Source organism: Myxocyprinus asiaticus, chromosome 14 (assembly GCF_019703515.2).
Source record: "Myxocyprinus asiaticus isolate MX2 ecotype Aquarium Trade chromosome 14, UBuf_Myxa_2, whole genome shotgun sequence".
NCBI lineage: Eukaryota > Metazoa > Chordata > Actinopteri > Cypriniformes > Catostomidae > Myxocyprinus > Myxocyprinus asiaticus.
In genome coordinates, this window is record NC_059357.1 from 41,291,373 (window position 1) to 41,305,607 (window position 14,235).

General features: G+C 35.6%; 1 protein-coding gene across 1 annotated transcript in view; it reads left to right on the forward strand.

The window, feature by feature from the left end:
• LOC127451161 (brain-specific angiogenesis inhibitor 1-associated protein 2-like protein 1) overlaps positions 1–11,172 on the forward strand; it is a 98,290-nt gene extending 87,118 nt beyond the window's left edge. Inside the window, exons 13-14 of the mRNA XM_051715635.1 lie at positions 6,367–6,407; positions 8,974–11,172. Coding sequence (XP_051571595.1) covers positions 6,367–6,407; positions 8,974–9,046 — 114 coding nt within the window. The 3' untranslated portion in view covers positions 9,047–11,172. The remainder of the gene's footprint in view (positions 1–6,366; positions 6,408–8,973) is intronic.
• Positions 11,173–14,235: the final 3,063 nt, after the last annotated feature.

Consider the following 14,235-nt stretch of genomic DNA (forward strand, 5'->3'; position numbering starts at 1 on the left):
GGATACATGATCTCATTCCAAGCTCTCCCTTTAAGTTAATGAACTCTAATGCTGCTAAAAGAAAACTAAAGAAAACCTGGCTATCTAGTGTAAGCACAAAGCAGATGGGCTGTGTGGAGAGAGCCCTGATTTGTGATATTTGTGGGTTATCAGGTTTGAATGGCCAGTCTGTGAAAGAGGATACTCCTCTCCAGTCTGGGCACGGTGAAATATTCATTGCTCACCAAATCCTCTGGCGAGCCCCCGTCTCCCGTCACACACACATCCGGGCCACGGCTCAAGCTTTCCGATGGAATTCCACACGGACTTCAACCTGAAACCCGCTCTTGGCTACAGACTGATCGTACTGGGGTCAGTTCAGAAAATGTGCGCAATCATTTATCCTGTCTGGTGTCATGTAAGATTCTAATCCCCCTCAGCATCCTAAAAAAAATCTCAAAGTGATTGTGTTGGCTACAAGAAATTTATTGGGTACTATATGCGGTGCCAGATCAAAATCCTACCGAATCACTTAGAAGAACAAACACGAAAAAACAGGAGGACGTGGAACGCATCTATTGTGAGCTTTGAGGTGTGCTGCGATTTTCCTGTTGCGCTATTGCCAATTCCAGCACATTTGTAGCCAGTGAGATACCTACTGGCATTATCACACACCAGTATTGCAGGACTGGTGACACATTAAAAGACTTAAGTCTGTTAACACTCGTTTCCTCGTTGTGTTTATTACTTTATTAAAATGATGCTCAACAAAACAATAAATGTTTACAGAGTATGACAACTCTTCACGAGCCATCAGATTTTTGCGAGTTTACAGCGGGAAACTCTTGAGGGAAAACACAACAATAAATGTCCTTCGTCTGCCACCGTAGTGCTGCTATCACTTTTGTGACTTCAAATGGTTTCTTGCCCACAAATCACCATCCGATGCATCCTGGACATTCAGTCTGATCGAGAACACATCTGGGTATTTTTAGGCATTTTCGGTACTTGCATTTTTGAGTATTCGAATTAAGCTTTGGCAGTGGATGATAGCGTTGAACGAGTCCACAAGAACGTAAGAACACAAGAACGCACATTGAGAAACACCTTATATATTATGATATTCCCATACTTAAAAACAAATCTGGAAACAATAATTTTTTTATTATTTTCCAGTCCTGGAAAAGTCATGGAAATAATAAAAGTCATAGAAATATCCATAATGAAAACAACTGGCTAAATATTCCTCTTTTGTAGAGTAAAATTAGCTCGCAAGCCATACTGATGTCTGATTTGTCAGTGAATCATTCTTTTACAATTAATTATTTGAAATGGTTCACAAATTGGTGAATAAAAAAATTATTCATTAGCAGATCGGTCTGAATCAAAATTATTTTACAAAATATTTTTCAATCACAAAAGTCATGGAAATTAATTGGCCAAAAAGGGTGATAATTAATGTTTTTTTATTATTATTATTAATATTATTGTTATTTAATTTTTGTTAATGGGATTTATAAATTTTACGTCACATATAAACAGGAAAAAATAACATTTCTTGTTTCTATTTCTCAGTTAGCTCACAAGCTAACTGTTAGACTACTAGCATAGTATGCCACTAGCTACGTACTATACTGCTAGTTGATTATCCTGCCAACTTATCTTACTGCTAAATGATTAGCCTGTTAGCATAGCATATACCCTATGCAAGTTACTACAATATCATTATTTTTTGTTGTTGTTGTATTTATTATTTGTTGTTACCACTATTGTAATTAACATTTTACAGTTAGCTTGCAAGCTAATGGTTATCCTGCTAGCATAGCTTACTGCTAACCGATTAGCCTGCTAGCCTAGCATACACCCTATGCAAGGTACTACACTATCATTTTTTTATTTTATATTTATTACACTACTATACATTTCTCATTTCTTTTTCTCAGCTTGCAAGCTAACGGTTAGCCTGCTAACCTAGCAAATACCCTTCGCAAGTTACTACACTATCGTTATTTTTTTTGTAATATTTATTATTTGTTGCTACCACTACTACAAAAGGATAACCAGAAAGGCTATTTTGGTTATCTAGAACAAGATATCGCAATAAATCTTAAAGCACTTCAAGCAGCTACCTCTTGGTCCAAGGGGGATAGGATTCTGCAGAGGGGATATAAAATATTGCATGACATTGGCACTAGTGACACTAGGTTACCTCAAGATATCATATCCTTGATATGTGAACACAATAGAAGTTTTCAAGTCAAATATGTAGATGTCAAACCCTTTTGTTCGGCACCTGTCCTCCCCAATGAGGGTTGTCTCATCACTGTGGCGTACAAGGAACTCGTGCCATGCAATTACTCAAGCAATGCTTGGTTCTCTGCAATGAAAAGCCCTGGAAGGCCACGTGGTAAACACGGACACTTTTCATAAAATTCTGTGTATTAGAAGCCATCAAGCAGGATGGGTGATTGTCTTGTTCAGGAGAAGCAAAGGTGTATTTTTCTGCAAACATAGTTTTATCATTGCAGGTCAGGGGTGGGGGAGGATAATTCTTGAATGCCCGCAATTGAATGCATTGTGTGAAAAATGCTCCCCACCTGGTATTCTGTTTGCACAAAAGAGAAAAAGGAAACAGCAGAAAAGGAAAGCAAAAAGACAGTTTTGAATCTGAAAAGAATGCAAATTGTGATCACATAATCATGAAAGAGGGAGGAAATGTAGTGGTGATACTGTGTTCATCCAGTTCGGGAATTATTCAAAAAGGAGAAACATAATATAATGGATTATTATGCAACTTCTGGAAACATGTGACCTGTTCTGCGATTTTGAGTTTTATGCACTAAGGTAAAATGGAAAGTCTTAGTCAACTTATTTATTATAATATCAACAGTAATTATATAAAAAGCAGAGACTTTCCTTTTTACTTCAGTGCATAAAACTCTAAATGTTTTCAGGGTCAGATTGACTCAAAATGATAGAGCAGATGACATTTACCCTGATTGCATTGTTGTACATTTTCAGTTACATTATAGGTAAAATTGTAAATTAGGTTAGGGAACCTCACTTTCCATCAACACAAAATGTCAACATCTAACCAGATAGTTGAGACAATTATGGCAGTGTTGATGTCACAGACAAGCTATTTCTGTTGTGTGGAGTAAATATGCACAGCTGAACAACAGTAATGGACTGATATGATGCCAGATGCCCACTAAATGAATTAAGAGGCATCCCTGTCCAGTGTATACTGTTTGCCAAAGTATACAGCTTCCCTCTACTGGAGAGACAGGGTTAGTGCTGATTTCCTACACTCATTGGTGGTGTTTGCTACAGTGAGCATCAGTATTACTATTGCTCATTCCTAAGGTTAGGTACTGTAAGTTTGAGCCTAAGAATTAAACATTGTGCATAACTCATCCCACACTGCTTGTGTCACAGACATGAATGATACCTCAAATTGTGCTGCTTGTTGAAAAACCCTTAGTGACAATATCCTTACAGTTATAACTTAGGGTTTTCTTAACTTACGGTGTCTTTTGCAGCTGGGCCCAGAATATCGTAATGACTTAGGGGTGAGCTCTTTTGACTTGGGCCACTAACATCTTAGGGTGCTTTCACACTTGATTTGATTGCATGGTCCGAACACGAGTTCATTTCCTCCCCCCACCATCGCTGGTCTCTGTTCAAATTAGGGATTTTTTTCAACTTGTATCTGGACTTTAAAGGATTCAGATCTCTTTTTTTGTTCAATTTAGTTGTAAGATATCAGCTCAATTTTCATTCACAGTTATTTTTTGGAACCCATTCATTTTAAATATTATTATCATTTGTAAACAAATGATAATAATAATAATAATAATAATAATATATTATAATAGTAATATATAGTAATATATCTCAGTCGTGCACCTTTTGTCACGGATCCACCAGTCTCTCTCTCTCTTTCTTCCTCACTGCCGTCATAGCGCTCACTCTCCCCTGAGATTACACGCACCTGATGACACGGACCTGCATATCATCAGTGGCTAATCAAGGACTGCATATATACCCCACTTTCACACACACTCTTTGACTGTTCTCATCGATAGTATCTCTGAGACTCCAGACCTTTCTACTATGTCAAACATACCTGTGTCTTCATTATTGCCTGCACGTATCATAAGACTGTTGTGAGTTATCTGTTCATCGTGTCTATACCCTGTCTGGATATTACTCACCTGCTGTTTGCCACTCTGCTCAACTGGATTTACTCACAGTGTTTACATCACTGTTTCAATCATCTGTTCAGTAAACCCTGCCACTGAGTTCATATCTCTGCCTCCGTGAGTCTCTCCATTACACCTTTAACTTTTTAAACCCTTACGCTTTTATTTTGACATTTTGACCTCTCAAGGAAGTCCTGTATGTGTCTGTTTTTAGGTAAGTTCACAGTAGTTTAATTCACTTCTTATTCAAATTCTGGTCAAATGCACATCCGGTGCCATTATAAATGCATATAAGTGAACCGAACTATTGAGTATCTACATCTGAGATGTTGTTCGTGAGTAGCGCTCAAATATTGCGGACCGCGTGAAGGCTAAAAATAGCTGCGCGTGCGTTTTATATATTTACTTATAAAACACAGCCTTTTGTGATTCACAGAGCTATCGCACGTCTTCAAGTGGCTTTGAATAAAATGCATGAGTCATATGGACTGCTTTAATGGTGTTTTATGTAATTTTTTATGTAATTTTTTGAGCTTGACAGTAACGAACATGACTAACACACAGTATCGGATTTGGATCGGGCTCGTCGGACCGATACCCGATCCATTAAAAAACATCAGTATCGGAGCCAATACCGATCCAGTTATCGGATCGGTGCATCCCTAGTTCAAATCATATTATTTGCATCCAGACTGCTGTCCGATTACTTCATCAACGTGAGTACAAGCAGCAGCTGTTTACTGTAACTAGGTAACAACTCGAGAAGACATCAGCTTCACTGTTATTGAAGTATTCATCCTTTTGGATTTACCACCAATACTTTATATGCACGGAATGACACTTATGTTTGTCTGCCAAAGATGCATTGATTGAACAATGATGTGATGAATGTTAGCGTTTGTCTGTCGTGAGCCTGCGGATGTGATGCAAGAGATGTGAAGAATGTGAGCTGTTCTCTGAAGGGGAATTATTTGGAGAAAAGCCGGTATGAGAAATGCATTATACCACAATATTTGCAATCGCGAGTCTGCAAAGACACTAATTATTCGTCATCACAAGCAGTTCACTTTCACGATTTGGTACGATTGCGTTCATATCAGCAACAGCAGCCAACCGTTTTTACATGAATTGTACGCCAAACCACCTTTTCAAGCTGACCCGGGTGCGCATCAACAGAGTTAGTAAAACAGAGTTCACATCCTCCAATTGAACCGAACTTTGAAGTAATACGAAACCAGATGCGCACCAAAAGTGCTAGTGTGAAAGCACCCTAATTGATCCTCAAGGAAAATAATTAAGTAAAAAATCGTCTAAATAGCACAGTGTGGTAATGGTTTGCTTGTAAATTCTGCATACAAAGCTCACACATTTTAAACTGACTAGCCGTTCCAGCAGTACTAGATTCCAAACCTTCAGTGAGGTGACACACTTCAGTCTGCTCTACTGTCTCACCATCCAACCTGTGTGACTGCTATAGGAAAGTTTGACCTTCTACACTGTTTTGAGCAATTTTTGTTGTTTATTTCTTAGTGATTAAGGGGTTGGTTATCATACATATCTTAGAAGCTTCTGTGTCAATTCATTAAAGTTAAGTTTCACAAGTTCTTGTGTCTTATAAAAAATCTCTCTTCAGTCTGTAAGTTGTCTTTTTACTGCTGTCAGCAGAATACTACTCTGACTATTTCTGTAGTATGCAAGTTTTCTGTATGCATGGAATACTCAGATGACCTTCTATGTATGCTAAAATTTGCAGTATACAAACAGAGCACACTGCACAGAATATTGTATATCACAATGCAACGCGCTTAACTTTTCCCAAATGAAATGAATGAACCAGAGGAATTACAGCCACACTATTAAAATCTCATTCTTGGCTCATTATTTGACTCATTACGACAACTTATACACAAAAAATAACCATATATATACATATATATATATATATATATATATATATATATATATATATATATATATATATATATATATATATATATAGTGCAGTAAGCAATTCACTACTATACTGATTTAATTACTCAGCCACAGAACTGAAAAAGTTCCTGTGGTACCTGGCAGTCTGCTTTGAACCTCATTATCTGAGAATGTGCTGCTGTCACTGAGTTGACATTTGTTGTCTTCTCTGTAGATTTGTGACTTGTCCTTTTCTGTTTGTTTCCTGTAGGTGCCTCAGTCAAACGGATTGCCAAAGCACCCTCTCTTTGGGTGAGTATTGCTTAATGGATCATGTATGCTGTCTGTCTTTTCAAATGAAGACATTTGGAATGTTGTCAACTAGTGAATATATGACCAGTCAATACTATGAACTATATGAATATATGCACAACTAAAGGAACGGTCACACTAGATGGAGATTGTTTTGCACTTAAGTTCAAGTTTGGTGAACTCTAAAGGGGCGGTCACACAAGTCTTTGAGCACGAAAAAACAATTTGGACAACGCAACAGACCAGAATAAGATGTTACTTGGAACGGCTTCTGGTGTAGTAAATAATACATCACAAATAAATAATATATTTAAAATGTAAAAATATCGTATACACACTTTCCTGCAGCAATGAAACACACAGCTTTGAAATATGTCTTTTTTTGTATTGAGCAAAGAGGTCAGCGTGTAACGTTTCAATCTTCTATTGGCCATATGGATTCGCAGGTCAGAGTTTGCCAAACTGAAACTCTTGTACGCAGCGTAGTACGAAATTTCTTTGCATGAGCTTGCGTTTCTGGTCTCCTGCATTCTGATGCATTTGAATGGGAGTGAATGGAGCACAAAGTTTAGTGTGACTGACCCATTAATCCTTATAATTTGCATAGCGAAAAGACGCATGACCATTAGAGGATCTAAACCTCACAGATTTGACTGTTGGCTGAAAATCAAACGTGAAGGACAGTTTCAGTTTCGCATTAATACAAGTTTAAAGGAATGCAAACATCAATAAAAAAGAGAAGCTAGCTGCATAATCCACGTAATCGCATTGTCATGGGAAACTGGAGGAAAGGCTTATTTTAACATTTTGGATAGAGGTCGACCGATATTGGATTACGCTAATACCGATAACAAAGGTGGTGGGGAAAAAACTATAATCGATTTATCGGCCGAGAGTTTTTAAAATTGATTTATTAAATGTTTTCTCTCTAAGAAAATAGTCTTAGTCTTCCTTATTGTAATGGTTACAAAGGCTACAAGAGTCCAAATTAAACAAAATCACAGATGCAGTTTACAGTGCAACTAAACTTTTACTGTAGTTAAATGTTTTGTTTAGTTTTTTTAGCTAAATTTGTACTTATGAGTAACAAATAATGTAATTGGTAGAGCTGGGAAATTCAACGTGTTAATTTCTGTGATTAATAGTTGACTATTTAACAAGTAAAAAAATGTATGCGATTAATGCAGTATCCGTTTATTTTTTTGTTTGTTTGTTTTTCACTCCTGACACATCAGTAATGTTTTTCCCCTCATCCTGTGGCTAAAATTGGTATTACGGGTGTGAATCTTTGGGTTGAAAGCGAATCGATTCGATTCACAGGTTTTCGATTAGATTAAAAAAAAACAATTTTTGCAAATTGATTCGATTCGATTTGCAATGAAATTCGATTCAATTAACGATTCAATTCAATAGTATTTTTTATATCCTTCCCCTAATGTGTCTTAAGCAAGAAAAAGAAAGGCAAACTACTTGAGACTGTTTATTCCATCAAAAGTAACTTGAAAGAAAACACATTAAATACATGTACTATACATACAGGCTACTTGGAATGCAATAATAGTACAAGAGTACAATGTGCCAATAAAATATTTCATAGCTGACCATAGATAGAAAAGTATTCCATAGGTCTTCGATTTAAAAAAAAAAAAATTATAATTTGCATTACTTTTCCAGTCCTTGAAATCACAATTTAAAAATTCCCTGATATTTCCAGGTTTTCCCTGACCATGGAGACCCTGAATCAGTAAACTAATCCAAATATTACAACATTAAAGTAACACTGGTAACACTTTATCTTAGTGTTTTTGTTACATATATTAACTAATATATTATTGAATAACAGTCAATTATGCATAATTACCAGCAACTAACCCTAAACCAAACCCTTACCCTAAACCCATAGTAAGTACATGTTGTTAATTAATATTACTCAGTACTTACGTGTGTAATTACATTGTAACAAGGACACTGTAAAATAAAGTGTAACTGTAACATCATCTGACTACATTAAGTTTCAAAGAAAAGAGAAAAGGAAACAAATAGATGACTTCAATTTAAATGTTTACTGCACACCAAGTCCCCTACTTAACAATGAGACCAGTAAAATGGCACTATTTTATCTTATAGAAAATAATGGCCTAATAAGTTTCCTCACAATAAATCAGTTTATTTCAGTATTGACCAGTGTTGGTTAAGTTACTCTAAAAATGTCCACTGATTTTATGGCATGTAAACAAAGATTTATACCTGTAAAAATGTGTTTAAATTACTCTATCCCCAAACAAATAATGACTAACCAATTTCTTGCCAGTTCTCTGAGACAAAGTATAAAGTAAACTGATTATATTTTAATGTTTGTTTTAATTTATCATGTACCATGATTAATCACGATAAATCATAGAAAACTGTGTGATTAATTAGTAAAAAAAAAAAAAAATACATTTAATCAATTCACAGCCCTAGTAATTAGAGATGCAATTAATGACAGAATTACTGTTCCTTTAAAGCATATTTTAAAGCATATTAGCAGTTAAAGCCAGAATAACACTGTATTTTGTGTCTCTAGGGGAGGGAATCCATTTGCTACAGTGAAACTTCGTCCCACAGTCACCAATGACCGATCAGCCCCCATCATTTGATCAACACCACAACCGGCCTTCATGCACTCACAGTGCAGACTACAGTGAACTTGAATGCTTTAAACACATGCACTTCCACAGGGCTCGCTTGATTTGGACAGAGACCCTCATCTGAGTATGCTGTGTTTCACAATAACACATGTATGCACACCGGCACCACATACTGTTCACCACTTTATTGTCAATCCCATTTAAACCTCTGTCTCACTATATAGAGTATATTATGAATGTGTGTTTATATAGAGAGATAGAGTGGGACTCAATGTATAGCAATTTGGTCGTAAAGATCACTAAGGTAGGTAGTCATATGTTTGGCTTCCATTTATTGGGAGTATCATTCTGTAAAAAAAGAGAAGGTGGATGTGATGTTAACTTTTTTTTTTTTTTTTTTTTTTTTAATCATTGTTAAGAAGTTTTTATTCTCGAGTTGGTCAAAGAACATTTGACATGTACAAAACTAGATGGGACTATGCGCTAGCAGAAGAGTCCTTATGATAGTGAACTGTAATACTGATATGAGTTATGAAAAATGATAGTTTATGGTGAGTGCTGTCTGAACATTGACAACAGCACTCTTCCTTAAAATGTTTGTTCTGCATTATCACTGTAACTGGAATGAGCTGAAACTTATGAAGACATTTAAAGGAATATTCAGGGTTCAAAACAAGTTAAGTTCAATCGACAGTATTTGTGGCATAATGTTAATTACCACAGCAAATATTGTCCCTCATTTATTTTAAAAACAAGCAAAAATCATTATTACAGTAAGGCAGTTACAATGGAAGTGAATGGGGCCAGTCCATAAATGCTAAAATCCACACTGTTTCAGTAGAATAGCACAAGATGTAAATATTTTCATTTTAACATGTATAAAGTTTATGTCTTGTGGCTATACTTGTGATGTAATGGTCATTTGAATATTTATGGACTGGCCCATTCACTTTAAGTGCCTCACTGGAACTGCATTTTTTGCTTCTTTTTTTAAAATAAACAACGGACAAGTAAAATATATTTTTGTGGTAATCTATGGAAATAGAACAATTACTAAAATATTTTAATTTTGTTCATTTGAATTCTAGACGTGACATTTATCAAATTGGAAGATTTTTGTGCCGTATTTTATAAATTTGTATTTCTAAAAAGCAGATTTTTGGTTTTGAATTTTTTTTCCAAGGGTGGCATTAGCTGTAAATATTCAGAGTATAAAATTACAGGTCAAAATTTTCAGATTAAGAAGAAATTCAGAACTTTATATACAAAGATCTTTCAAGTTCAGTTCTCAGAAATTCTAGACGAAAGGTCAAGCTTCTGTGTGCAACAGGGAAAATTAGTTCGACTATTCTGATAACCTCTATTTTTTCTGAGGAACACTGAAGCTTGACCTTTTGTCTAATATCTTTATAATTTCTGAGTTCTAAAATTCTTTTGACTCTGAAAATTTGAACCTGTCATTTTTTTTTTTATTTGAATATTTACAGCTAATTCCACCTCTAAAAAAAAAATGTAAAACAAAAAAATCTGCTGTTTAAAAATTCAAACTTACAGAATACGCCACAGAAATATTCAGCCTTGTTAAATGTCACGTCAAGAATTCAAATGAACAAAATTCAAATGTAGTCATTATTCAAGCTCCATAGTAATCAACATTATGTCAGAAATGCTGTCGATTGAGCTTAACGTTTTTTTGAGGCGTCATGATCCAAATGATCTTTATAGATAGGAAACAAGACAGAAAAGCACAGACATGTTTATGTAACAATGTTTACCAGAGTTAGCTGGCCAACTCGGTCAGCTGGCCCTGAGGAATAGAATCAAGCTCCAATTCCACAATCGACAGAGTTTCGACCCTACGACAATATGTGTAGGTAATGCCATAAACTACAAAAGCACTCTTAGCTAAATGAGTCTTTTAATAGTAATCTCATTCTTTTAGAAATAGAGAACTTTGCTTTTATCAGTCTCAACACTAAATAATGATCCAATGTTGGTCAGTGGATAGTGTTTTATTTAACGCTTGGGGGATTCATTTGCCTTTGATTGTAGCTGTGCACATTTCTGTTGCTGTTGGCCTGAGATTTTTAGACCATTGCTGTATAAAAATAAAAAATATTTTATTTCTGAATGCATTACTGTTAAAAATTACCTACTGAAAGTTACTGTATAACAGGACTATGCAACCTCAAAGGAAAGAATGAGTAATTTATATTAAGAGTAGTGGTCAACCGATATGGGTTTTTTAATGGCCGGTGCCGATATCGAGAGAGTAGGGTGGCCGATACAATACCGATATATCACACAATTTAATAAAGTAAGTAACATAAACATAAAATTGCTACAAAAATACTCTTATTTAGCACTATATTTACTCAATTTCACAAAGAACTTTGTAAAAAAGAATTTAAAAAATAATATTGTATTTTAAATGGTAGATAGCAGCTTCTTCTGATTTCTGTCATAAAATTTTAGTAATTTATTTGCACATGAAGAAATTGTTAATATATTTTGAAGAAGGAAATAACAGTACACACAGTTGTCCAGCAATCATGGATGGCATGTCCATGTTAGTAAGCATTTTCTCAAACAAATACCGAATCAAACCAATTGCACATACACAGTGCATTGTGAATAACACATTTACTTATAGCGCACATGAAGCGCTTTTACTTTGAAGTTGCACCACCACTTCTTTTAAAATGAATGGGAGAAATTAGAATGCCCAACTGCAGCCAACGGTCAACAGATGTAGATAGGAAGTCCCACCTTACAGATAAAAGAGCCAATCACCTTTTAGATACAGACATCGCCTGTCAATCAACTCAAGAACCCACATGCACATTAGCTATAAAAGCTGGGAAAATTGTGTATTTTAGTGTAATCTGAGGTAAAGAAGCACAATTTATGATACCAGTGTTGTCAGATTTTACAGCTGATTTGAAATATGTTTTTTGATCGTAATCTTGACCAACCGTTTTTGAGATTTCAGTCTTTCTGCATTCAAGTAGATAGGAGCTGAACTTTCATGACTGGAAATAGCCTCCCGAGAGCATTTCAAACATGTCCAACAGTGGCTAAAAAGACTTTGGTTGCACTCACACGCTCATGCGGATCCAGCGCAAGCCTCAATCTCCTGACAGTTTAAACGGCCTGGTTTGCCTGCTTGGATTGTCACAGACTGACCATCATGATTTGTGAATCAGAGGAACTTTTGATCCTGAAGTTTTGATTCTGGCTGATAGAATACGCGCTTCAGAGGAAGATATTAGATGAGCGCATATTTGCAAACAGTATATAATAAAAGTTTTATTGATATTTGCCTTTTATCATTAGAAAAGAAAGTTAAAACTTACAGGGAACTGTTGAGGAGAGACTTTTAGAATACATGCTTTAGAGGTCAATAAATGAGCACTCCACAGGATGCTGGATTTGCTCAAGTTTTGTTAGGTTTCTTTATTACATCTGTTAAAACAAGATATGTGCATATTAGCAGACTTTTTGTCATTAGACAAGACAGTTAAAAGTTACAGGGAACTGTTGAGGAGAGAGAGGGAGAATGAAACAGGTGAGCACTTTAACATTATGAGCTCAAATGCGTCTGCGATATGCGGACCGCTTAAATGACACTATGTTGCACATGGGTCTATTATTGTAGTAACACGATGGCACATAACAACAAAACTAACTGACTGGTCGTTTACATGTCTCGGTCGCTTCACATGCTAGCAGGCAATTCTTGCACCCTCAAGAAACAAATCGGCCAAAGGGGAAAATTTATCGGCCGATGCCAGACATTATAAGGTATATAAATTCAGAATATCGGCCGATTTATCAGCTTCGGCGATATATCGGTTGACCACTAATTAAAAGACATTTTAAAGAAGAATGAACAGATCAACAGTACCTGAACACTGAACACCAGCCTACTTAACACTCAGAAATCCAACCATTTATAGATTGTGCATATATATATATATATATATATATATATATATATATATATATATATATATATATATATATATATATATATATATATATATATATATATTGATACACACACACACACACACACACACACACACACACACACACACACACACACACTGGCAGCCAAAAGTTTAGAATAATGTACAGATTTTGCTCTTATGGAAAGAAATTGGTAGTTTTATTCACCAAAGTGCCATTCAACTGATCACAGTGTACAGTCAGGACATTAATAACATGAAAAAGTACTATTTACAATTTGAAAAAAATGTTCAGAACTTCTTAAACTACTTCAAAGAGTTCTTATCAAACAATCCTCCATGTGCAGCAATGACAGCTTTGCAGATTCTTGGCATTCTAGCTGTCAGTTTGTCCAGATTTGTTTTTGTTTTTCTGTTTCAAAAGTGGCTTTTTCTTTGCAATTCTTCCCATAAGGCCTGCACCCCTGAGTCTTCTCTTTACTGTTGTACATGAAACTGGTGTTGAGCAGGTAGAATTCAATGAAGCTGTCAGCTGAGGACATGTAAGACATCTATTTCTCAAACTAGAGTCTCTGATGTATTTATCCTCTTGTTTAGTTGTACATCTGGCCTTCCACATCTCTTTCTGTCCTTGTTAGAGCCAGTTGTCCTTTGTCTTTGAAGACTGTAGTGTACACCTTTGTATGAAATCTTCAGTTTTTTTGGCAATTTCAAGCATTGTATAGCCTTCATTCCTCAAAACAATGATTGACTGATGAGTTTCTAGAGAAAGCTGTTTCTTTTTTGCCATTTTTGACCTAATATTGACCTTAAGACATGCCATTCTATTGCATACTGTGGCAACTCAAACACAAAGACAATGTTAATCTTCATTTAACAAACCAAATAGATTTCAACTGTGTTTGATATAATGGCAAGTGATTTTCTAGTACCATATCAGCAATTTAGCATGATTACTCAAGGATAAGTTGTTGGAGTGATGGCTGCTGGAAATGGGGTCTGTCTAGAGTAGATCAAAAATGACTTTTTTCAGAGGTCATGTGACGCCATGCAAGAAGCAGACATGTGAGCGACGAGCTCTGCGCACTTTGCAAAATTTTTAATTATTTTCATGTTATAATCTGGTGAAATTTGATACACCCAGTTACACATTTACTCTTTGAGGCAAAACATGGCAAAGAAGTCAAAATCCTCGGCCTCTGGAGACATTAAAAGACACTTACGTGT